Source organism: Lepisosteus oculatus, chromosome 7 (assembly GCF_040954835.1).
Source record: "Lepisosteus oculatus isolate fLepOcu1 chromosome 7, fLepOcu1.hap2, whole genome shotgun sequence".
NCBI classification, from domain to species: domain Eukaryota; kingdom Metazoa; phylum Chordata; class Actinopteri; order Semionotiformes; family Lepisosteidae; genus Lepisosteus; species Lepisosteus oculatus.
The window spans coordinates 55,000,631-55,026,855 of record NC_090702.1 but is presented as its reverse complement, the minus strand read 5'-3'; the positions used below and the strand labels follow the sequence as shown (position 1 = coordinate 55,026,855).

The window sequence follows — 26,225 nt, the reverse complement described above, 5'->3', positions numbered from 1 at the left end:
CTTGAACAATGCCTGTCATTAAAGAGCTCAGCGTGCCAATATACCCCCCGGTAGGGTGTCAGAGCTCCTCTGATTGGTCACCAGGAGACGTCATGTGCCATTGATGGCTCTGACATGGAAGATGCATGGCCTGGGTCCTGCCCAGAGCTCCACTGCTGTGCCTGGCAGAAAACGCTTCTGACCCACGCTGCCTCACGTCACACAATGGCGCACCCGGCGCAGACAGCACACGGAGAAGAAAAAAAGCGCGTAAACAGTGCAGAGTGGAAGATGTGTTGGCACCATGGCGGCAGGGCTTTCTTTGAAGCTTTCGGATCTTCAGGAATACTGTCTGATAGAAAGACAATGGTCACCAACATAATTGATCAACGTCGAGGTTTATCTAAAGCGCATACATGGTGTGGTGCTTTAATGAAAGAAAGGGGCATTCAGAGAAGAGGTTGCATGGCTTAAGGAGATAATGAAGAAGGCTCCGCAGCCGAAACGTTGTGTTTCCTTTCTTCTCTTTCCAGCAGGGAATAAACCTTAACTTGTTCCTTTGCAGCCTACGCCTGCTGACGCAGCCGCCCACCTGAGCTACTTTTAAAAATTGCGTTTGCTGTTGACTGACGGAAGAGCTATTTGCTTTTACAGTTTGAAGAGCTGGGCATAATGAATGACAGCAATAAAACAAAACGCATTAATCCGTTATGGTTTGCTGAGAAATTGCATTACCTCTTACTTTTGTGATCACCTTAAAAACTTAGGACCAAATTCGGGACACAGTGTATCTGATACCTCTTTGAAGCTCTTAAGAGAACATTGTATTCACAGATTCTTTGGTAAATTGCATGGCAGTGTACGGAATTCATAATCTTGTTTTGTCTTTAGTGCTCAATCCCAAAAGAGGCCTGCACCAAACCCAGAAGACAGCACAGAGTATCCCCATACAAGTCCCGGACAAGCAGCCCAGGTCTCCTGCTCCTAGCCCAGCCTCGTCTGAGGAAGACTGTGGTAGCAGCCCTGCACACGTTCAGGAGCCAGCAGGAGCCTGCCAGAGTGGAGGGCCACCTGAGGCGGATGCCAGGGCTCGGGAAGAAGAACAGGAAGAGAAGACGAAAGAACAGGAGATCCTCTGGGGCGGTCCTGACCCTGCTGATGTCCACCCCTCACCTGGCGATGTGGGCCCCACGAGGGGCGGCACGTCTCCCACCCTGTCGGACGCTGGGGGCTCACTGTCCAGCTTCAGCAGGCCGGCCTCCAGTCTGTTCAGCCGCAGCACCTCGCTTAGCAGCGGGAGAAGCTCTGCACTGTCTGGTACAACGCCACACCCCTCACCCCCGCAGTCCGGTAATTAAGTCACAGAAGCACCCGAAGGATACAGCTTCTTGCTCCAGACCAAAGTTTATTTTGATAGGTCTTTCGACTTTTCGGTTTTCCTTCACTTTCATTTTTTTTTATGAAACAAGTGAAGGTTTCCCACCTTTGCTTCCTAAAATTACAGGAATACACTCAGTGGAACGTGGAACAGATTTACTTCCTCGAACGATAAAACAGTGTATTGATTAAATTATGAACACCACCTGATATGGACTGCAATTGATCATATTGTAGCTATTCTATTAATTTTTTTTATGCATGTCTGCTAATTAAAAATGCATTTGCATCTGTAACAAAACTCTGATGCTTATGAAGTTTTAATTCTCCTACAGAGAATTCATAGCTTGATCATTACACTTCACAGTTATGCCTCTATTTTCTGTTCTTCCTTTTCAGCACAGCTATTTTGACGTGTATTAGCAGCGTCCAAGGCAGGGCTTTCCCAGCACATCATAACTTGATCACGGAAAGATGTGTGTGGATGTGATCCCTTCACATGTCATGTGAAGCCCCTTCTATAGCTCAGTGGTGTTAGACTTTAAGACTAAAGAGTTTTTCGCTTTGGTTGAAGGAATAAAACATTTCCCGATTTCTGAGATTGGATTAAAAAGAGATGACGTTTTGAGTTCAAATGGCAGAAGTTAAAGATTTAAATGTGTATAAGAGCAATGGCGCTGATCCTGGGGATGTAATTCCTGGGACGTGGCCAGTTGCTGTTCAGAAACGCCGACACTGCTTTGACCTTTGGAGTTCTGCTGCCCCCCGGGCTGGGTCCTCCGTTTACAGCCCGGTGCCCTGTCTCCGTCTGCAGGCCTCGGCAGTGCTGGCCGGGGAGGCAGCCCCGTCCTCTCGGGGCTCCGCTCCTCCTCCTTCTCCCGGGCCCCTGGCTGGGCTGCCGATGTCCTGCCTCCGAGCCTGGGCCCCGGGGACCCGAGCAGAGGGAGCCGGAGGAGCAGGCCGAGCAGGCGGGCCGCGGGCCCTCCGGGGCCAGGAGCCTGCGCTGAGGGGACGCGCTCGCAGCCGGGGACGCCGCTCTCCTCCGCGGAGGAAACCTGGCCGGACCTGGAGCTCCGCCAGTGGCCAGTTCTCCCCCCCATCTCCCCTCAAAGAGGTTAGGAAACTTTTTCCTTTTTTTCCCCCTCCAAATTCCATATGGTATGTTCACAGGCTCCTCCGAGGGCATTGTGAGCACTTATTTACCCAAACTCCTGGGGTGGGGATTGTTTGGTGAGCGCAGGACATCGGGAGACAAACAAAGAAAACCACAGCCCCAGCCCAGAGAAAGTGCCTCAGATGCACTCGTTTCCACTGGATCATTGGGACACTCTTGTCAGGCTGTTTTTCTGGGGGGGGGGGCTTTATAAATAATGCTGAAAGGTTTTTCCACTAAACAGAGAGGGAGCCTTTTGATAAAATGCTGGTCGCGTTCGATTCAGAGCGTTTCAAAGTGTGGGGCTCTTACAATGGGCGGTCTGCTCCTCGTGTGCCGCAGGCTCAGGCTCCTCTGTCTGGTATTATCCCGTCCTGAAGAGCCGGGGTGTAGCTGTTAGCCATAAATCCCTGCTCAGCACAGTCAGATGTCACCATCGCAATTAACAGAACAGCCTCTTTGCCCCTTTTCACTTTCTCTGGACGTGTCAGTTAGAATCGGGGGGAGGAAGTTGAAACCAGTGGCCATAAATCTCAAACTGCCTTCGTGCCGCAGATACAAAAATTCTTATTATTGCGTTTTAAAAACGTGTCTGCTGGTTGGAAGCAGGTGAGCACAATTTTAGAGGGACATTCTTTTTAAATGACTTTGTCTTCTTTTAAGAAACCTTCAATATTTCATTTCAGAAATGAATGTTTTCATGAACGAATGGTTTCCCAGAGCACTGCATTACATGTTCTTGGGGCATGACAGGTATCAGCTCTTCCAAATCCGGTTTTCACTGCCTCTGTGAGGCACTCGAGTGTTCAGGATGAAATTCAGGCTTTCTTGTGGAAGCTTCGGTAACCACTGCATTTGAACCGTGAAAGTTTAGGTAACCAATGTATTGGAACACCCCTTCCTAAAGTGGAAGGGATGTGTCATCATGCCAGTTTCCCACAAGACTGGAACAGGGTTTGGATGTGCAAGAAGTCAGAGAAAGCCAAGCTCTGCCTAACAACTAGGAATTAGAAAAGAAAGAGGCAGTCATCAGACACTGATTTTGGTTACACATGGACATAGCAAGGGACAGTGTCCTGTTTTGTTTAGACCCCTCTATACAGTATACAGTGTAAAGGATTAATAAAGGATTACTGAAAAGGGGATTCTATTCCACTGACAAACAGGAGGTGCCACATTAATTGCTCGAGAGACATTGAAAAATAAAGACCAGACTCCACACAGTGGGACAGAGTCTCCCCTCTCTGCCCCAGACCCAACTCCACACAGTGGGACAGAGTCTCCTCTCTCTGTCCAAGACCAGACTCACACAGTGGGACAGAGTCTCCTCTCTCTGCCCAAGACCAGACTCTCACAGTGGGACAGAGTCTCCCCTCTCTGTCCAAGACCAGACTCACACAGTGTGACAGAGTCTCCTCTCTCTGTCCAAGACCAGACTCATACAGTGGGACAGAGTCTCCTCTCTCTGTCCAAGACCAGACTCACACAGTGGGACAGAGTCTCCTCTCTCTGCCCAAGACCAGACTCACACAGTGGGACAGAGTCTCCTGTGGATGGCATCACATCCCTGGAACTCACTGCACAGATTAGAGACTTTGTAACTTTGAACTGTTTGTTTGTACTGTGCTGATTTGGCTTTCTTTACTGTCTTGTTTCTTCTGTTATATGTTATAGGTGCTTGATCATACAGTGCTTTCAGTGTAAGGGAAAGGGATTGTCGCTGGCCAAGCGACCAGGTTTGAATCAAAAGAAAAGAAACTCCCAAACTGCAGTCTTCAAATGCAAACACAACTGGATTTACTGCCATCAGAATAGGGATTACAAAAAAAAAAAACCCTCACAGGAGTACTCTCTGCACACCTCCTCTCCAAGGCACCCTCTCTCTGCTGAGCTCTCCCAGTGCCTTTTATAGGCCCTCCTCTCCAAGGACCTTCCTCTCTTAAAGGGACCCACTCACGTCTTTTCACAGACCTGGGCAATTTGGTCAAAATAAAGTATTTAACCATCCATAAAAATGTATACCTTTAAACAGAGCAACAGTTATGCAACATGCAACAGTTATATATGCACTTAAACAAAACAAATAATCTTACATCTGTTATAGATGGCTCACCAGTAACCTTTCCCCTTAAGACCATTTGTGGGAGCATTGTGGGATACTACAAACAGGAAAGGTGACTGGTGGCCATCTTGATCAGCACAATACAATACAATACTCCACTGGGGAAACACTGCAGTGATTTTAGGGAAACAAAAAAGGTAAGTATCATTTGTATCACATACACACTCACAAACATACCAGAAGGGAAGAGGAAAATATTGGAGTATTTCATATTCATCAAAAGTAAAAAGAAAACAGGCACTCTGTCCCAGGGATCATAACTTCTTTTGTATTGTTACCATTATTATGAGTATGACTATACCATTATCATCGTCCTGTCCTGGGTATACCCTGCTTATCCCCGCTGCTTGCTGCGATAGTCCAGCTCTCCCGCTACCCTGCTTTGCATAAAGCGGTGTAGGAAATGATTGGATAGCTTACAGTATCATCATCATCATCTAGAAAATTGCAGAAATAACAGTTGGTCAAGAATTAACAGCCTTCACACAAATTGCTATTCTTCTAAAAGTTTTATTTTTTTCCATTGGCTCCCTAGAGAAGCAAGATTTTTATTCCAGCCGAATTGAAAAACAGAAAACAAAACACATGAGCAGGCAGAGGAAATGTGGTCCTGATCGATCAGTTACAAACTCCGTATTGTCTAGAAAGTCTCTAGGATAACTTTAGGACAATCCGAAACATGGGCTAAAAGAACGAAGACTTTCGTTTCAATGGCGACAGTATTACTGACGCTAATGGCTGCTCGCTGCTGGCGATCTTGGGGTGTCAGAATCAGCTGCTGGCCCTTCCTGGCAGTGTTGCCAGACCGTGCTTTTCTGTTGCTCTTTCAGATGGATGATTTCTTTGTGATATACGCGGTGTTCCTTTTCAGATGGCCGCACAAGGGCCCAACAATCGCTAGTTGACCCTGTCTTGACCCCTTTTGAGCATCATCTTCAAAGTCTAACTGTCCTTGACAATGAGGAAGCCCGTCTCATTGTCCGTCGCTTCACATGCAACCTCAACGTCGAGTTAAATGGCTTTCAAGTGCACGACTTGGCCGGAGGAAAGGAGACAAAGTACCCTGTTGTTACTGAGTGACTTCATTCGAGCTTCTTGGTGCTCCCATTGCCTGTGGAAGAATGGCATCTTCTTGGAAGATGAAGGCTCCCTTGACAGCAGCAATATGCTTTGAACTGTTGAGTCAAATAATTCTTTTGTCTTCATTTTTCTCAGCAGAGTGCAACAAGTTCTGCCAACGCTGATACGCACGATTGTATGGCCCCTTGTGTTCAGGGAAGTCGACAGCGCGGTGTATGCCTACATTGTTGGGCTAGCACAGAGGAAAATCCATCCGTGAAATGAGTTAAACTAAACATTTGTTTTGTGCTGTTTTAGGTATTTTATTGTCACCTTTATCTGAAGGACTGTGGGTTTTTCCCTGTGCATTCTAGTATGAAAGGCTAGACAGTCCCTTTAATTAGTCTGAAAAAGCTCAGCATTTAACTGTACGTTTGAAAAACAAAACAGTTTTTCAAACGTACAGTTTGATATATGCTCTATGCAAACGTTTGATATATGCTCTATGCAAACATATATTTTTCATCAACATGTTGTTGTCTCCAATATTGAGAAGAACACCCATTTTACTCCTTTTTGAAACAGTGCTTGAAACAGTTGAACTGTCCAGTCGCTTTACACTGCCTGCATGCGCTGTGCATTTTGTTAACTAAGGAGAAACTAATTGTTTTTGATTTTCCACTCATTCCAGAAAATTAAACATTCCTCACCTTCACATTTCTAAAGAAAACCATAAGAGACTCTTTACGTTTCCAGTTGCCGCTTCTATTAAAGTCTTCTTTGTAATTCTAAGTGCCTTTCATTGAGAATTCAGTAGATATCCAGGAGAATCATTCCATTTTTTGGTGGTTCAGTCAAATTTGGATTCACAGAATGGCTAAATTTAAAAGGCTGGCATACTTAATGTTTTAGTGATTGGTGTTAATGGCTGAGGACACGGCAGGCCTGGCTGGAAGGTGGAGGCTGACGTGACCCTCCTGTCAGTGTGAGGAATGAGCCAGGGAGTCAGATACAAGGGTAAAGACAGGTTGGGGTAAGAAAACAAGATGCCTTTAAAGGAGACAGGTGAGACATTTATACATAAAAGAGCGGAAGTGCAAGATAACAAGTTGAACTCCTCCCAGTCTTCCACCTGTCCATTCTCTAACCTCCTGATCGAATTCAGGGGCGCAGGGGAGACGGAGCCTATCCCAGCAGGCAACGAGCACAAGGCAGGGTACACCCTGGGAGAGACGCCAGTCCATCGCAGGACTCGCAGACACACAAACTCACACCAGGGCTGTTTTTTTTTACAGAAGCCCCTTAGTTTCGTGTGTCCTTGTTTGGACTGAAGCGCTGGAGGAAAGCCATGTGAACACATGGGAGCAAACATACAAACTCCTTGCAGACAGCTAACTGAGGGAACTGAACCCAGGGCCCCAGCGCTGCAGGGCAGCAAACTTTTGTTTAACAACTTCATTAAGATCAACTTTACACCTACTAGAACAGAAATATCTTCCTTGGTACCGTGGGGAAGGGTCAAATGAACTTTGAATGGAACTGGTGCAATTAAATAGTTTTGAGCAGAGGTGAGAATTGGAACAAACTACAAAGGCAAATATCAAACAACGCTTCTTTATAAAGTGAATTTTTCTTGTTGCCGGTCATAAAATCTCTTTGTCCTGTGTTGTTGTGGTGTTCTTTCCAGACTGCAGTGAGCTGGGATCTCACCCCTCTCCAGACAGTGATGTCCAGTCAGCCATTTTCAATGAACTGGATGCCCTTGTCCCAAGAACAGGTTCGACTGTGTCTCTGGACCACTCCGATAGCTTTACTGGGGGACGCAGCTCACCTGACACAGGTACAGTGAGATATACAGTAGCACTTACTGAAAAAGGAGCACAGCATGCACATTTTAATGTACAGTGCCTTGCAAAAGTATTTAGACCCTTCTTATGGAGTTCCACTTTGAGAAAATTATCCAAACACTTTTTTTTAATTTCATATTTAATTCAAAACCTGAGTGCTCTTCTTGGGTAATTCTCTGCCATACCTGTTAACTCGAGCTCTCTCAGGTTGCCTGGGGCAGGCAGCTTTCAAGTCTTTCCTCTTCCCAGTAGGATTCAAGTCAGGAGTTTGACTGGGTCGCTCAAAGACATTCACTGTCTTTTTCTGAAGAAGCTCTTGTCAAGCTTGTGTTCACATGTGTGGCCAGCTGTCCTCTGACCCCGTGAGAATGGGATGGGGAGGTGTCTCTATGAGGACGGCAGCAAATATTCCTGTCGATCATCTCATTAGGCTGGCTGTTTAAGGCGACGTTCTCCGCCAGATGAGTGCTCTGACATTGAGCTGGTGGAGTGAAAGTGTCTGCTCAGTCTAGCCACCTCAAACATCTTTATTCCCTAGCGTTTTTCGAGCACCGGTCCAGGGGAGGTTCGCCTTCGCTCCACAGTCATTATCCGCTGGTCTCTGCCTTTTCTCCAGCCGGCTCAGCTGTCTGCCTCCCTGAGGGGCTCCACTCCAGCCTCTCCACTGCCGGTGTCCTCTGGCCGGTCAGCCTCTCTCCCGCTGGGCTTCCTGTCTGTTTCTCCGCGCAGCCCTCACCCAGCTTCCCCCTCACTCCTCTCTCGCGCGGCCCTCACCCAGCTTCCCCCTCACTCCTCTCTCGCGCGGCCTTCACCCAGCTTCCCCCTCACTCCTCTCTCGCGCGGCCCTCACCCAGCTTCCCCCTCACTCCTCTCTCGCGCGGCCCTCACCCAGCTTCCCCCTCACTCCTCTCTCGCGCGGCCTTCACCCAGCTTCCCCCTCACTCCTCTCTCGCGCGGCCCTCACCCAGCTTCCCCCTCACTCCTCTCTCGCGCGGCCCTCACCCAGCTTCCCCCTCACTCCTCTCTCGCGCGGCCCTCACCCAGCTTCCCCCTCACTCCTCTCTCGCGCGGCCCTCACCCAGCTTCCCCCTCACTCCTCTCTCGCGCGGCCCTCACCCAGCTTCCCCCTCACTCCTCTCTCGCGCGGCCTTCACCCAGCTTCCCCCTCACTCCTCTCTCGCGCGGCCTTCACCCAGCTTCCCCCTCACTCCTCTCTCGCGCGGCCTTCACCCAGCTTCCCCCTCACTCCTCTCTCGCGCAGCCCTCACCCAGCTTCCCCCTCACTCCTCTCTCTCGTGGCCTTCACCCTGCCTACATGCTCTCTCTCCAGTCGTCTCTCTCGGGGAACAGCTGAAGAGCCTTGGGCTTCGGCTTGCTCTGCAGTGGCTGCAGCATACAGGAACCCACATGTACAGTAGCTTCGGCCTTGTGCTTTGGCTCAGTGGAATTCTGGAAGGTGTATTATTGACCTAGTTTTAAGTCTTTTGCAGACTGAAACAAGGTTTCCTCTGGTATTTTCCCAGAGAATTCCCAGAATTTTCCCTTCATTGCTAACAAGCTCTCCAGTCCCTGATGAGAAGATGCATGTCCATAGACAGCAGGGACAGTGTTGACTGGGAGATGGCCTGTGTTTAGTCTGCAGCAAACATGTCACTTTAGACATGAAAGGTCCAATTTGAACTCATCTAACCACGACACCTTCTGCCACACTTTTGCAGGATCACTGTGTGGCACTTTAAGGTAATTTTGTGCACATTACACCAGTACATTCAGCACTCACCAGCTCTCAGTGGGGAAGAGAGCAGAGTGCACCAGTACACTCCCCACACACCAGCTCTCAGTGGGGAAGAGAGTAGAGTGATGGAGCCAGTTCAGAGATGGGGATTATTAGGAGGCCATGATTGGTAAAGGCCAGGGAGAAATCTGGCCAGGAAGCCAGTGTAACACCCCTACTGTTTTAATCAATCAATCAAAGTTATCAATCAATCAAAGATTATTTATCAAATACACAACAATACACTGTGCACCAGTAGTTGCTGGCAATTAAATGTGTTTTCTACGAGCTCACTGCGAAAAATAAAAATCACAAAATAAAAGCTACAGAATAATAGAAAATAGTGCAATAGAAATTGAATAAAATAAACTCAGACAGAGCTCAATATGAAAAGAGCTGCTATGTGTCCAGGGTCTATGCAATACATTATGTCCAAGTAGTGCAGTATGCTGAATACAGTGAAAACTGTGTGTCCATGTAGCCATTATGGGTGATTTGCCAAAGGAGCTGCAGTTTGGCTATTTAGTTTTTAGAGAACCCCCTGGGATTTTTAATGACCACAGAGAGTCAGAACCACTGTTTAACATCTGTAGGACAGCACCTTTTTACATTTGAAGGATTTGAAGGGCGACCTCATTCTGAAAGTCAACACCACTCCGGTAATGAAAGCGTTTTGTACAATCATTGTTATATTTAGATACTTCAAAGTTCCCCGTGCTGTGGAAATCACACGGCCAGCATATTTTCTAGTTTATATTTATATCATCCTGTCAAGGGTGTGATACATATAAAAACAGACCAGTTTGATTAAAACATAATTTTATGTAAATAGGTTTGCTTTATGAGATATTGCTCTGAGTAGTTTTGTAATTTAAAGATATTACTCACAATGGAATGATAGTGTAACTGTGTTAATTTTAAACTGGTATCATTTATCATCTTTCTACTGGGCAGTCCCACAAATCTTCGGTAAGCTTGCTTGCGCGCGCTGTGAGAGTCGCACCCGTGCCTGACTGGCTGGACGCTCAGCCTCAGGGCTGTGTCCTCTTGTTTTCTTAGTCCTTGATTTGTTTATGTAGACGGTGACACACAATGTTCCTGTCGTCTTAGGAGGGCTTAGCTTTCAGATGGAAAGTGTGGTGTTATGTAACGAAGCTGACAGCCTCCCTCGGGGTATAGGAGAGATTTTCATCAGCTAATCCTTGGCAAGGTGTTTCACCAAATGGGCTGAAAAAGGCAAACAAATACTGTTCCTGAAGCTATTAGGGAGACAAGCTTACGGCAGGCTGACAGCAAAGACGTTCAGAGTAGATGTATTGATGCTTTGTGTTTTTCTCATCGTTTTTTTTTAAAGCTTCACCTTATCAATCAGAGCGATTGAACAGGTGAGAATGGGCATTGAACATATCTGGCTTGTTTTTCTCTGAGCTATGTTTTTTGTAACATGGTAAGCAAAATGATGCACAATATTCTAAATGCTTCCAACTATACATCCCAATACAGTATATCCTAATAATTTCTTTGCCCTTTTTATACAGTACCTTTCCCACAGTGCTAAGAAGATGAAAGTGCTGGTTATATTTCGGTAATTCAGTAATCTCATCATGGCTAATATTTCTTCAATGTGAATTTGACCAATCATGGGACAAGTGCTAAGCAATTCAGATCAAATAACCCAAATAACTGTAAGCAGTTGTTAAAGTCACTGAGTCTGCGAAGCAGAGTGCCATTCTCTGTCAAGTTGTGCATTCTGTTTGCGCGGTTGTCTTGTTAACTTGTAAAGCAACCTACTCTATGTGTGTGATAAGACTTTAACCCTGGTCTGGTGTTTCATCTACTCTGCCCTCGAATGATCCTGTTGCTCATCCTCCTGCTGCCTCACTGAAAAGCATTTTTCACATCTTCTGCGTTAACTGTCCAATATGGCCTCGACTCCAATGCTTCTCAGTCAATCCATCGTTTCAGATTTTCTTGGTGAGCAAACCATTTCAAAGTGCCTTATAAAACCTGAGATTTTCTTCTGGACCATTAAAAACATAGAAATAAATTCCTATGTAAAATAATAACTTGGGTCTTTCCCAGAATCCTCCGCAAGAGCCCTGTCTTTACTATTTAACAATGTTACAGGTTGGCAGAACGTTGGCAGTATTCAGTACTGTGTCTGTACTGCGTCTATCTCCTTGTTTCCCATCTTAAAGGGCTCCTGTGCAGAAAGCATATTTACAGTATAAAGTATTTTTAACTCCTGTGTTAAAAATATTTAAATATGTCCAGTCAAGTAGTGTGCACTAGTTCTAAAACATTTTTTATTTCAGAAATCAATCTGTTTTGGAGTGTTTTGCAGTGATGCTTTTACATCTTTTCAGTACATCAAGATTAAGACCCGTAGTTATTTCTGATGCAGGCCGAGGGTTTAACAAGTTTAAGTTATAAGCATTTAAATATTGCAATAGTGGATCTCAGAAGAAAAGGAAAGACATGATACTGTTTTTTTCTGCTTTCCTTTCCACTTCAAGGTTAATTATTAATATTATGGTTACTATTATTTTGCTTTTTTCAGGTTTATTTTGACCAACAACAAAAAAAATTGCTTTCATTCATATTTCCCAAAACAGAATTGTTTCTTACTTTTTACCACTTCTGCTTTTTTAAGAAAATACCCCCCTCCTTCAAAGCATGGATTTTAAAAAAGGTTTCTATGTTTTAAATGACTGAAATGGAATCTCTGAATCTGACTGGAGATTCATGATAAAAGTGAGTGCCAAACTCCATTGCAACAGCCTGGAACTTTTAGAGGAGAAACTCACTGTAGCATAGCTAAGGCAACACAATGAAAATGTCCCCTGATGAAAAAAACCATCAATGGACTCAGAAAACTGCTCTCCAGTCATGGGCTGACATTTGCATGGGCAAAGTGCCAGTAACACTTTGTTACAAATCGAGTATTTAATAACGTGTGACCGAATGAGCAGAAACTTACTGGTAACTGTCGTCACTGTCAGTTACACATGTCCATCAGCGGAGAGCTCAGCCACTTCTCTCTCTGATCATAACCTACTGGGAACAAGCACAGCCTTTCTGTGCTTGGGGAAGAACGGTTTGTGTAATTAATTTCTAATTCCATTTGTTAATTGTTCACCAATGAGGCTAATTAAATTGTGGTTTCATGTTGTCAAATCATGGAATTGGCATTTGGTGTTGTACAGGACAGAATATAGGCTCTTTTGACCAGCCTTCATAAAATCATTTTTTGTTTTCTCTCTTGGATGTACAGTGTGAAAGCCATATACTTCTTCTTTTCTTCATCTAGCTGCTGAATTCAACCAAATCGAAAATGATAAATTTGTTCTTTTAATGCGGCATCATTATATGAACCAAATCAATTACACAAAATATCAATTTTGTGAGCAGAGGAATGACATTGTTGCAGTCCAAGCAAAACGAATAATGACAGAGTCCCATTGCCTGTTGACCTTTACCGTAGTACACAACGGTAAAAAAACACAATGGTGTCCTAAATTAAGGCAACAGATCTCCGAAGCTAAGCAAGGCTGGGCCTGGTCCACACTGGGATGGAGGGGCTTTAAGGAAATCCAGATTGCTGTGTAAGAGGAAGAAGCAAGAGAAGAAGAAGTAAGAGGACCACTAGGTGGCGCCCTTCCTTCTAAACCAAACTTCCCCAACCAATGTCCCAGTATGGTGACTGGGAACACCGTGCAGTGGGAGGTTTTGTACTTCTGGAAAACACTTTCAACCAAACTGCAGACTAGTTGGCCATTAAAGACCCCAAGGCACTTTTCAAAGGATGAGGGGACCTCACCCAGAAGCCTTGGCTACATTCTCCCCTGGGTTTGTGATCACTGACTTCTCTGTGTCGTGTGCAGAACAGCAGCTACGTAGGACCCAGGTGGCCGTGGATCCTTTCCTGTATACTGTATAAAACACTGTACGATCTGTTGGGACACAAGGTAGCACATACAGTAAATCTATTGAGTTATTATTAGTAGCAAAGCACGGGCAGTTGAGAAGTGGGAAAACAGAAGATTAATGGAAAATAACACGACAAACTACTGTCTAGCCAATGAAAGTAAATGTTTAGCAGAGCGGTGTCCTGGAGTTGGGCGGAAGAAATGCGCTGTGGCTTATTTGCTTTTCAGAGCTGTCAAAGAGGACGTCTTCCCTGACTCTGGGCAATGGGACCGAAGCAGAATCGCTGTCTCAGGTGCGCCTCCTGCTGCTGGACCATCGGAGCTGGCAGGAGCCCCACCTGGACCCCAGTCCACTGCACAGGGGAGACCTCCTCGCAGGCCCCGCGGGGTGCCATGCTGCTTTTGGAAATGGAGTCCGTGAACAACACAAGGGCCTCACATTTCCAGGTGATTCTTAATATCGTCCTTTCCTCCTCTGCAGCAAAGATGGAGAGCCGCAGTAGCTGGGCGTTAGCTGGCAGATGTGTGAACAGGAGAATGAAAGAACACAATGACGCTGGCTGACGTCTGGTAGACAGCAAGTCCTGTCAACAGAGCTGATAAAAGGTGGCAGCGCCTGCTGTCAGATGGCCTGTAAACCCAGGTCTGATGAAAGCTGAAGGGCAGTTGTGTTTTCCATACCCAGGTATTTGTTGAAAACTCACTGCCAGTGCTGATGGAGGTTCATTAAAGCAGCAGAGAGGGTTACTCTCCCTTATCCTCCCATGCTGCTCGTGCAGACCGATATGGATGTTTACTAGGAAGCCTGAAAGATAAGCCCGTCTGTTTAAACAACCACCTGCACGCCGAGCAATGAAGCACATGCTTCTTGGGCAGAAACACAGCACCCGGAGCAGGGTCATTCTTTCAAACATCGGACCCCAATGAGTAGTGGAGGAGTTTGTTGCCACATGTACATTGGAATTCTTATTCACACTGATCTCTCGGGAAACACACACAGTACAGCAGACGACACAGTACAACAGGCAGCACCGTACAATGCAGACTGTACATAATAAATGACAAGAACAACAGATATACTGCGGAGAGCAATACATATACAGTATAGTAGTGAGAAAATAAACATGGCAGACCTTGCAGGAAGTGCGTAAGGCAGATGTGCATCGAGTCTGAGGCTTTGCAGTTAGCTGTTGAGGATACGTACCTCAGGAGGGTAGGACTGCGGTGCTGGGTTGCCCCTATGTCTGCTGGTGCTCCATCTGGACCCTTAATCGTTGGTTCTGACTAGTGCCTATAACTGATCTGTTTGCTTGTTAAAGCCTTTTTTTCTGCACTCAGTTCTTGGTTTCAAACATTCCCTGTTTACATGATTTCCAATGACTTTAGAATGTAGAATTTTCTTTGCGGGTCTTTCCTCAATTTGCTAAATCCTTTAATACTTACTAACAGGCTCCTAACGGACCATTTTAGAATGAACAGACACAAGTGGGATTGATTTTTCTATTTGTTTTTTCCAAGTCCCGCTGGTCCCATTTCAGTTAACACACCTGGATGGGGGCGGTTCTGAAACTCGCTAATTAGTCTAGGGTGGATACCAGTGACCAATCCCATTAAATTTCATACGACCTAAAAGCAAATTCAAAAATGAGTTTCTAGCAGAAAACTGATATCAATTACCGTAATTAAGGACTCAGCTAGAGGAAAAACCAAGCAGGAACACAGTCACTTAAGACTAGGAGTGAGCACGGTTTCAGTGTGTCCACGGACTCCGCAGCAGGTGTGTTCTGTCCCAATACCAGCAGTGTGGACCACATCTGGACAGAGGGTGAGAATCACTGTTGTACACAGTATTGCCATAGGAATACTCATCCTTTGGCCTTGGAAACTCATAACTTGAGAATGTTGACAAACCAAAAGGCACGGGCCTTCTCCTCCTAAGGTTTTCTAGTGTCTATAAATTGTAGTTCAAACAGACCTGAAAGTTAGGCGTGGTGGGGGTGTGGAACAAGCTACCCAGCACTGCTGTTGAAGCCGGTGCCCTGGCTGGACAAGAACTTGGATTAATCAGCTAACAAAAAAAATGCACTAGGATAATATAATGGGCTCCTGGTGTTTGTGATTGTTCTTAAGTTTCGAGGTGCGTTTCTGACATGCACACACAGATTTCGTGCAGACCCCTAGAGGTTACTGTCCTGTTAGCCATGACGGGTGTGCTTGTAACGTCACAGGCACGGGCGGGTGGGAGAGGTGAGAAACGCGGTGTGTAAACAGCGCCTCTCCAGGACACTTGACATCTGTATTTGTACACCTGCTTCCGCTCCGGAAGCTCTTTATTTGGGATCTGGAATCAGCTTGTCTCATGGGGATTTAATTTTTTCATTACCAAAACATTTTGGCGGGGTAATCTGCTGCATACGCAAACCTGACATCTACTGCCCTTGAGGCCCATGGCTTTGCAATGTGCTGCATGTGATAATCTGACAGTCCTGAACAGACCTGCAATAGTAAAACAATAAACTTGAACGTAATTATGGCTCGTAAGTGAAACTTAATGACCTCATATTTAGTAGTAGTCCAGTCTGACAAGGTACATTTATCATTAATAAGAAAAGCTAAGTAAGCATGCTGCCAGGAAAAGAACAGCAAAATCAAATAAAGACTGTAAACTAGGAATATTAAAGGGGAACTGCAGTCCCAATTTGTCCGACTGGTTGTTAAATCTTGTATCAAAATTAATTCATTGACATTATAGAAATATTTTACAAATTTTGAATTAAGCACAGAATTGTGAACTTTTGTGAAATTGTGAAAGTGCTGTAAGTCGCTATGCTGTTGCAAACTCACGTTCGAGTTCCCATGAATTGCAACGTGATGTGGCCCTTTCTGCTCACTAGTCTCTGTAATGACTAATGTACTGTACTGTGATGTAAGAGCAAATGAGTACAGATTGTGCAGCTGACATTTCACAGCAGAAAAGTTCCAACGTGATCTGCATGCAGAGTTAACGAGTAAGTCGTATTTGTCGGCAAAACCGTCCGAAATCAAAAGCAATATTTCTATTGGATTATTCAGAAAGCTGCTTTTAATAAGCCCGCGTAGTATCACTGGAGGTTTTGTTGCCTTGTTCTGAATCACAGAATATGTATGGATAGAATACGACAGATACTAATATTATAATTATTTTGTAATTTTGTAGCTAAAAGTGACTTTTTGACTGATACATGCTTTTCCCCCAAACCTTTATTTATCATTATATTTCATTTGTGCAGTTTTGTGTTTTAGTCACAACACAGTGAGCTTTACTAGGGTGACTAACCTGGCTGAAATTCTAAACCTTCAACATAAATATTCTAAAATAAAATCTATTATAATGTTGGTTTTTTTTATGGGATGGAGTGATGGGCACGAAGTGCATGCATCTTGTGGAGTGCCTTGTACCCTGCTCCTACCACTAGCGGTGTAAAGCACTGAAAGGGATGCATGTTGATTTCCAGTTTTGGAAAGAGAGTAGTCTAAAGGAAAGGGGAAATCTGAAAACCAATTACAATGCTACAATCTAGAGATAGAAACACTACAAGACACTGTTGCCTGATTATAAGTTACCAAATAACTGATACTAATATCACATCATCGTCACATCACTTTCAATAACCGCTTATGAAGTACAGGGTGGCGGGGGAGCTGGAGTCTGTCCCAGGAAGCTACGGGCACAAAACAGGATACACCCTGGATGGGACACCAGTCCATTGCAGGCCACACACAGACACACTCAGACCAGAGCCAATTTTCCCATAGCCAATTGACTTACCTGTGTGTCTTTAGTAGAATGGAGTCTTTCTGATTTTACAAATTCAGAAGAATACATTTGAAGTGTACATTTGGGTGAAAAATACAGGGTTTAAAATTATTTTTATTTAACAAAACCTTGACTTGTCTAGTAATATTGATGCCAAATGTGTCATCCAATAATGCCCAGGAGAGTTATCCATTTAGACAAACAGTCTGCATGAGACACCTCATTGTTCATTGAAGAGAGAAACAGGAGAATCTCACCTGGGATTCGAACCCTTGGCCAGCACCTATCCTGCTATTCCACACTTCAGCCTGTGGTGTTGTTAGGTTGGGCCTAACCATGGTGTTAGTCTCGCCCCAAACAAAAAACAAAACTGATGTGTATCAATCCTCCTTCACCTGCACAAACATACAGTAGGATTTCACTGTGGAAAAACACCATTTGGCTGCAAGTTAAAATCCTCTATATTGTAGACATACAAATACTGTATTTTGTACAAGGCACACCTTCCAGCTTTATGGGGTGTTTCAAGACCATGGCTTTAAGACTGTGTATTGTAATTATCTCTTGCCAGTACTTGTAAAACAGCAAGAGCTAATTATTACAAAATGATGTAGCCTTCAGAGAGGTTCCAACGAGAGGTCATTTGGTCCTCCGAGCTCGTTTGGTAGTTAGTAGTTAATTGATCCAAGGATCTCATCCAATTGTTACTTGAAAGAAGCCAGGGCAGGTTAATAAACCTTTGGACTCCTGGCATGTCACAGGCTACAGTTGAACAGTGAAACGCAAAATCAACCAAGGCCATGTTCTGTCTTTTGAATTCGCTTCACTTCCGTGAAAACGGGGAGTGAGTGATACAGTACACGAGTACATCTCATGTGCTGAAGGCTGTCCTTTTTTCAGCAGATTTGTATTGGCAAGCACGGTGAAATGCAGAGGGGTTGCACTCTCACATTAATTCTTAACAAAATCAGGCAGCAATTTCAAAAGGCAGCTGTAATTAGACCTTACCCTCTAGCGAGGAGGTATGTGTCGGCGGAGTGCGATACGCCTGATGTTAATGCTTCCTGGAGATGTGTAGAGTAACCTTATACAACCAGGCATGTTCGCCCTGAGCGCCGCCCTTTCTACCCAGCTCGGGTTGTCGGATGCTTTAGCTGCATGCTGATTGCTCTCTACTGCGTTCGCTGGGCTCCTCATACAAACTTGTCTCTTCTGGCAGGCTTCCCGAATTGCCACACACCTGCCTTCCCTGGAGAGCCCAAGCTGGTGAATACTTTTGCAAGTAATGGCAGAGATGACCAGCAGAGTATTTGCACAATGGTAAGCCCCAGCACACTTCATACGGTCTGCATTTATTGCTATATAATAGACTTTTATAGAGTTTATTTTTGCTCCAGTCCTCTGAGCTTCCTGTTAACCTTAACATCAACAAAACAGCATGACTAATTCTTCAGATCACTGGATGAACACCACACCAGAGTGCCAGTGTTCACTGCTCCTGTCCTGAACAGAGAGATTACAGTAGAAGACTGTAGCAGTTCTGCCTAACGGTGGGGCACTGCATCCCGATTGCGTCCACCTGTATTGCAGGCAAGAGTTTCTGGATGATGATAGAATACAAATGAATATCTGTAATGCTTATTGAACACATACAGTATCACGGGTGTCAAACACAAATGCACCATATTGTTTACCCAGCTGCTGTGTAGCTCAACCCGTTCAGTGAAAATAAGGAGCCCCCCCACCCCCCACCCCCGATTGTGATTGTTTCCATGGAGATGTTAGGTATTGAATAAATAGTAGATGGGCAGGAAAGTATTACTTTCAGTGCCCAGTTGCACTAATCTATCTGGAGATCGAGTGAGTAGGTCGCTGTGCATCACTGCAGGAGAGAAAAGGTGGATATTCTACTCTGTAAAGAAGCCCAGAGCCCAGTCTTCTCAATCAAAAAGAGCTCGGGACTAAGTGTTACCATGCTTCATTTAGCAAACACAAGTCACCTCACATTCAGGGCACCCTTTCAGGGTCCCCACCACAACAGGTAACAATGAGATAGGAAGAAATCACATCCTTAAACTCTGTAGCTTTGTAAAATCGTTGCTCACCTCACTGTACACAAGCTGTACATGTATAAACACACCCTAGATGGTTTTAACCTCGGCTGTAATAACTAGTAAAATGTGCAACATTGAAAAAGCTATTTAAAAAACCAGGTGGGTTTGAATTTCTTTGTGTATCAGTCCTTGTGGTGTTCCACAAGGGTGCATTTTAGGTCCATTGTTTTAAATAGATTAAAATTGTACAGCTCTAAACCTTAGAGAGAACTTTCACTGTTGTGCTGACACATTGCCTACTTGATTCACTGGGTAAACATAGTGTTGTTTAACTGGAAAGTTTATCTTTCGGGATCTATGTTCAAATTATTAACCATTATGTATATAGTCTCAAAGGTAACATAGAAAGTGGGTTGCTCTCTCTCTCTCTCTTAATCATATCCTTCACTGAGATAAGAATTAACTGAAGAATATGTGTTTGCTCTATGTGTGAAGCCTGGATTTTATTTACAGAATGTCTCTGAGGTCTGCCAGATACTGGCACAGTATCCAGTTGTGTAATATCTTCATGAACTGTGAGGTACTAAGCAACCTTATATCCTTCTTATATCATGGCTTTCCAGTATTAACTATATTTTTGCATTAGTTATAAACACTTCATAAAGATATGTATTTTGCGCAAAGTAGGCACAATCTGTTTATAATATCCTTCCCCCTCTTCATTAACAACAGTACAGTATCTTTCCTCTATATAACGTACTTTGTATATACATATGAATGTTTGCTCTGGCATTTTCTTTTTAATCAATGTATTTATTGTGTGCATTATTCTAAAATATAATTTTTATTTTTGAAACTCAGTTTGGCTCAGTTTGAAAAACAATAATGTCTTAATCACAGCCTTTTCCCTTAATCTATAACTTTAGTTAGAAAGTGAAGGAGGGTGAAGGGCCAAACAAACTAGGAATTGATATTAAGACATACTGTATCAGACCATCAGCTAGTGTCCACCATGTCCTAACAGTAAATAAAGCTGACCTCAAGTGACAAATAACACGCATAACTTTTACTTGTAAAATATGAAGGTCAGATATGTCTTAATATGTAAAACCATAGAATCTTAAGGGTACTTTCTTTTTCACATCACTGTATTTCCAAAAATTAGATATTTTCTTTTTATCCGATGCTGAGAAAGACATGCTTTTATTTTGTCCAGACTGGGCTACCATACAGCTCTCTTCACTGAACTTATTACACATGAGGCTACAGCCTTACCGCATTCAGCTGCTGGGGTCCTTGCTAGAGCACAAGATAGAGCACATATAATAATAATAATAATAATAATAATAATAATAATAATAATTGCTTACATGTATATAGCGCTTTTCTGGACACTCCACTCAAAGCTCTTTACAGGTAATGGGGATCCCCTCCACCACCACCAGTGTGCAGCCCCACCTGGATGATGCGAAGGCAGCCAGAGTGCTCCAGTACTCTCCCCACACACCAGCTCTCAGTGGGGAGGAGAGCAGAGTGCACCAGTACACTCCCCACACACCAGCTCTCAGTGGGGAGGAGAGCAGAGTGCACCAGTACACTCCCCACACACCAGCTCTCAGTGGGGAGGAGAGCAGAGTGCACCAGTACACTCCCCGCACACCAGCTCTCAGTGGGGAGGAGAGCAGAGTGATGAAGCCAGTTTATAGAGGGGGATTATTAGGAGGCCATGATTGGTAAAGGCCAGGGGGAAATTTGGCCAGGACTCCAGGGTTACACCCCTACTCTTTTTGAGAAACGCTCTGGGATTTTAAATGACCACAGAGAGTCAGGACCTCGGTTTTACGGCTCATCTGAAGGACATCGCCTGTTTACAGTATAGTGTCCCCGTCACTATACTGTAGCATTAGGACCCACACAGACCACAGGGTGAGAACCCCCTGCTGGCCCCACTAACACCTCTTCCAGCAGCAACCTTAGTTTTTCCCAGGAGGTCTCCCATCCAGGTACTGACCAGGCTCACACCTGTTGAGCTTCAGTGGGCTGCCACTTGTGACTTGCAGCGTGAAGAGTGATGCTGGCCACTTATGACTCCTGTGTTGGCATCTCTGCATTGGCTTCCAGGGAGATATAAAATTCATTTGGAAATCCTGTTACATGTGTTTAAAGTACTGAAAGAAACGGCACCAGATCACTTGTCTAAGTTGCAGCCTGGCTGTCTGTCTGACCCTTTGCAGACAACTGACTGGGTGCCTCTGCTTTGAGGGAGAGAGTCTTAGAAGGAAAGAAGCTGTTTTCTGTGTTTGGGCTCTGCATTGGAGGAATTATCTGCCAGATAACCTTTTAAATCTAAACTCATTTTAAATCAAGGGTCAAGACTTATTTTTATTTTAGAATGTAGCTATCTCCCCATGTTCAAGAATTGCAATTGGATAAATCTTTTAGAACCATCCAGGGGAATGTCGACATTTTAGACCAGGACACCCCTTGTAACCCTTTGAAATGGTTTAAGTTTGGACACTGCTTTGGACATTTTATTTGTGCCCCAAAGATTACCATCAATAAAGTCTGAAAGACAGCATGTTAGTTGTGTATCTCAACAATCAGAGCATTGACTGCAAATCAGGGGGCATTGTAAAACTTAAATACATACATATATATAAACCGTGTCAAAATCAAACCACACAGTGAGAGGAGCTATCTGTCACTACACCGATTCTAACAATACCATTTAAATGTCGACAGGAAAGGGCTGCTACTAACAATTCCCTAAATCAGTTGCATATCGGCCTGAAAGGATCTCAGCCAGCCATTCACCGGGAGTGGAGATAAGGCATTTTATCTATAATATGTTATTATAAGTCTCTCTCTTATCACTCCCTAACCATATAAGGAGGGGTTTTGCCAGAGCACGTATTGTAGTGAACGGGAGGTGTGCTCATGCTGTGACACAAGGAGGAGTTGGAAAGTGCAGTTACTGTGTCTCCTTTTCCTACTCTCCTCAGGCCGGCTCTTAAAAACTAGCCTCTCGTTTTCTCACAGCACAGCCGCTGTTCTGCTTCATAAGAGTGCGTGTCTACATTACATTGCGAGTTGAAAAGAACGAGCCCCTGCTCTGAAAGGATCAGCGGATCTCCTAAAGGAAACCCTTCAATAATAATAAGGAAAGCATTGGAAATGAGCAGTGGAGGAGATGAAGGAGAGCAAGGACCATAAACATGTGGCATAAAACTCGTATATTCAATTCCACCGCCTGCAAATGTTGACAGGCAGAAAGGGTTAGCGGTAGCCCCAAAATTGAATATATATACAGTATATATTTAGTATAACATATGCAGAAGGTTAATGTATGTTTTACACATAGTCTGGAATGTTCTAACAGTAGTAAAGAATGCTGCAGCTTTCATTTTCTCTCAAGTCTCTCTAGACCACAGTTTTCCAGCTCTGTCCCCAGAGGACCCCTGAGCTCTCTTGTCATTCGTAGACCTTAATTGGTTAAAATGATCGAACCCTTAATTTAACCAATTGTTTGTTTTTCTGAATCATGTCTGAGTTTCAGAAATGATCTTTTTATGTGAGAAATGGAATGGTCTGAACTTCCACGAAGTTGACAATTGTTATCCCATCAGTCAATGATGGGCTGAAACAGGTGGGATCAACACTTTCTCTTTTTTGCTGTGGTGGTCCTGTTGGTTAAACTGCCCTTTTAAAAAACAAAAGGAGGAAAACCCGAGCTCCGGCACAGACAGTGCTCATTTCTAAACTTGATCTGCTGATCTGAAACTTTCAAAAGAACTTCAGATAGTTTGACGGGTCAGTAAACGTGATCATGAAAGATCTTGTGTAAGACCATTCAAACCCAAAAGACACGGGGGTATTTCCGGACAAGGACAACGTAAAACTCTAGATCACTTCCATAGGCTATTGGCACAGCCAGGCCATTAGTTAATGAAAACGCCCAGCACGGCATGATGCTAAAACTGCAAAAGACTGGGATTTAAATGTGAGTCCTTAGAAAGCCCAGAAGCAGAAGGATCTTAATCTTCAATGTCGAGAGGTGAGTCAACCATGCAGTCATGCAAACTGTTTTGCAGGGTGATGAAGTTTCCGTTGGTGCGAAACTAGCATCAGTACAAAGCAAGCACCAGACAAGCTACAGCAGGTGTGTGGTCAATTGTCACGGGCCGTTCCGAGAAAAAGCTTGCAGTTTGTGTTAAAAGGAGAGGGATCAGACTGCTTTGCAGAGCTCCCATCAGGTTGCCTTCTTTTTCTTTGGGCTGCTGTCGTTCATAGACTTTTGCCACTGAATAGATCAGACGGTACCAGGGGTCAATGAGGTGCCCCCTGCGTGAATACACCCTGCCACCGAGCAGCCACTGCATCATGGGAGATAATGGATGTTCGGCACGGCGCAGGTGCAGCAGCACATGGACAGTTTAATCTGTTCTGTATTCCGGGGACAGATCCTAGAGTGACCAGAACAATTTGTCATTGCTGGAGCCGGGCAAAGGCGGAGTCAACGCAGGGGCACAGCTCTTTGGTAAAGAAAGGATTTAGCATTTTTTAAGTTGTCGAGCGGTGATAGGCAACGCTAACACTTTCAGGCTAATCACTTCATCCAAGTGTATGCCGAATTGTTTCATTTCACAAAGGCAAGACAAAATGCAGAAAGTACTTATTCCTATAATCTTGCCAGTTAATCCTGAGGAAAAACAGAAAAAAAGCATGCATAATATATTTCCATGTTTCTAAAGAACTTATCTTTGTGAGAAATAGTACCAAAACTGCTTGATCCGCTTTATGTTGCTGTGAAATATTATGGTATTAGCATTCTATGAGATATGAAATTATAAGAAAGTATGTATCCGGTTGAGTTGTTTCTGTTTTTCTACATTTCTTCTTACTTAAAAAAAATGAACAATACCAAATGTAATGCTAAAAAGCAGGACTGTCTCCTTTGCGCAGTAACATTTTTTGTTTTATTCTTGAAGACTTCTGCAGTTATGTCTGAGCAGTTATTCTTGAAGAGCAGATTTCATCCCCTGGGATCGATCTAATAAAACGACCCCGTAAAGCACCTCTGACCTCTCCAAGCGCAGCTAAGGCAATAAAGGTTATTAGCGGCAAAATCAATTGCCCATTTGAAACCAGACAATGACAGTGAAGCAGGCCTATGAGGTGGGAACCTTGTTATTACAGAACTGCTTTCAGCTTGCATTGACACCTGGACAAAGGAGACCTCCAGAATGAAATTGCATGGCCATTTTGAAAAATGATAGCTGTTAGAGCTCAATCTGCAATTGTTAATTACAGCTGATAAATACGATGATGAATCTATTCAGTATCAGCTAGGGGTTTGAACCTTGAGCCTGCCCACGGGCACACTGCTCTAAAAGAGAACAAAGGAAGACATTTTCACAGGTGGGACTGCCTGCTTTTGGAACTTGGTCATTTTGTCTGATGAATGTAGAATACATGTACTGTAGTTTGCTTTCTTAACACACGCCAAGAGTGGTTCTGATGAGTACGCAGTTCTGCTGCAGCCTGTATGCATGTAGAGTCTGTGAGTCTAATGCTCTGTACAGAGATTCAAAGTGTTTTGTTAATATTTTTTAACTTTTTTTTTGTCTTTTTTACAACAGTTTCTACAATTGTATTCAGCACGAAAGTGTCTGTGAGCTTAGTGGAAAGTTCAGGGTCAATTACTGTATACTGCGAAATGGACATGCTTGTGTTATTTTGTGGAATCAAATGTTAAAATAAAAATCTATTGAAATAATAAAAAACAGTACCCAAGAAAAGGCAAATAAATAAGGAAAATACCTGGCTCCTGAAGAAGGCCCAACAACTTTCTTTCTGCTTTCCAGCACAGAAAGGACTGTGAGCCTTTGCCTTCAGCTGTGAGATGAGTGCTAGCTCTCTCAGCTCTGCCCTGGTGCCGTGTTGAGGACAGTGTTCCTTTCTTGTGCACTTTCTTCCTGTTCAGGTCTGTTCAGAGGCAGGCAGTCAGCCTTTTTCCTCTCCTTGGAGCTCCACTGTGTCCAGCCCCCCCTGTTCTCCCTGGGTGTCCGAGGAAGACGGGGGCCGTGATTCTGCAAGCAGAGGTAACCTGCACCGTCTATCATAACAGCTTCGATACTTATGTCCCCTCCTGTGCGGATTATAGAATGTCATAGACTATATACCAGACACTGTACTCAACACAATATGCAATACACAATTTGACAGTACAGTATATTATATACTGTGGGTGGCATGGTGGCTCAGTGGTGATCACTGCTGCCTCACATGGCTGGGGTCCACCATGTTGCCACCCTGCGCTTGTGTGGGTTTTCCTCTGGGTGCTCAGCTTTCCACCTACGGTCCGAAAACATCCTAGTAGGTTAATTGGCTTCTGGGAAAATTGTCCCTAGATCTGAATGCGCGCGTGTCTTGTCTGCCCTGTGATGGACTGGCGTCCCTTCCAGACTGTACCCTGCTTTGTGCCTGTTGTTCGCCAAAATAGACTCTGGCTTCCCTGCAACCCCAAACTGGAAAATGTGGTTAGAAAATGGATAGATTATATTCTATACTGTATTTTATATACTATACACAATACTATTTACTACACACTGTGCACATTATATCATCTACAATCTACCATCTATGACACTTTAAACAAACAGGCTTTTGAATTTCTTTGAATCCAATAGAAATATCGCTCTCAATTTCGAGACAGTTTTGCAGACTTACTTGTTAACTACAGTATGCATTCGGCTCACGTTGGAACATTTCTGTGGTGAAATGTCAGCTGTACAAACTGTTCTTATTTTCGTGTACGGGGCATTGCATTAGTCATCACAGAGACTAGTGAGCAGAAAGGGCCTGCTGCCATTCGTGGGAACTCAAGTGTGAGTTTGCGACAACATGGCAACTTACAATACTTTCACAAAGATCATGATTTTGTGCTCCATTTGAAATTATTTATTTTTTTTTCTCTACAACGTCAAGTATTTTTTACATTTAATAGCCGGTGTGAGCAATTGGGACTGCAGCTCCCCTTCAAGGATGCCAGATTGTACTAGCCAATATGGTATTCATTCTGGACACTGGAATTAGTTAAGCCCCAAAAAGTATCACGGGAACTATATTGACCGAA

At 44.2% G+C, this 26,225-nt stretch overlaps 1 protein-coding gene across 5 annotated transcripts in view; it reads left to right on the top strand.

Annotated features, from left to right (window-relative positions):
* Window positions 1–26,225, top strand: part of LOC107077938 (uncharacterized) — a 129,580-nt gene that overhangs the window by 63,207 nt on the left and 40,148 nt on the right. For 4 of the 5 annotated variants that reach the window (XM_069192814.1, XM_069192817.1, XM_069192818.1 and 1 more), the window contains 6 exons: window positions 871–1,329; window positions 2,171–2,470; window positions 7,378–7,530; window positions 13,469–13,687; window positions 18,256–18,356; window positions 25,074–25,191. In XM_069192814.1, coding sequence (XP_069048915.1) covers window positions 871–1,329; window positions 2,171–2,470; window positions 7,378–7,530; window positions 13,469–13,687; window positions 18,256–18,356; window positions 25,074–25,191 — 1,350 coding nt within the window. The remainder of the gene's footprint in view (window positions 1–870; window positions 1,330–2,170; window positions 2,471–7,377; window positions 7,531–13,468; window positions 13,688–18,255; window positions 18,357–25,073; window positions 25,192–26,225) is intronic. The other variant, XM_069192815.1, reaches the window with a different exon arrangement.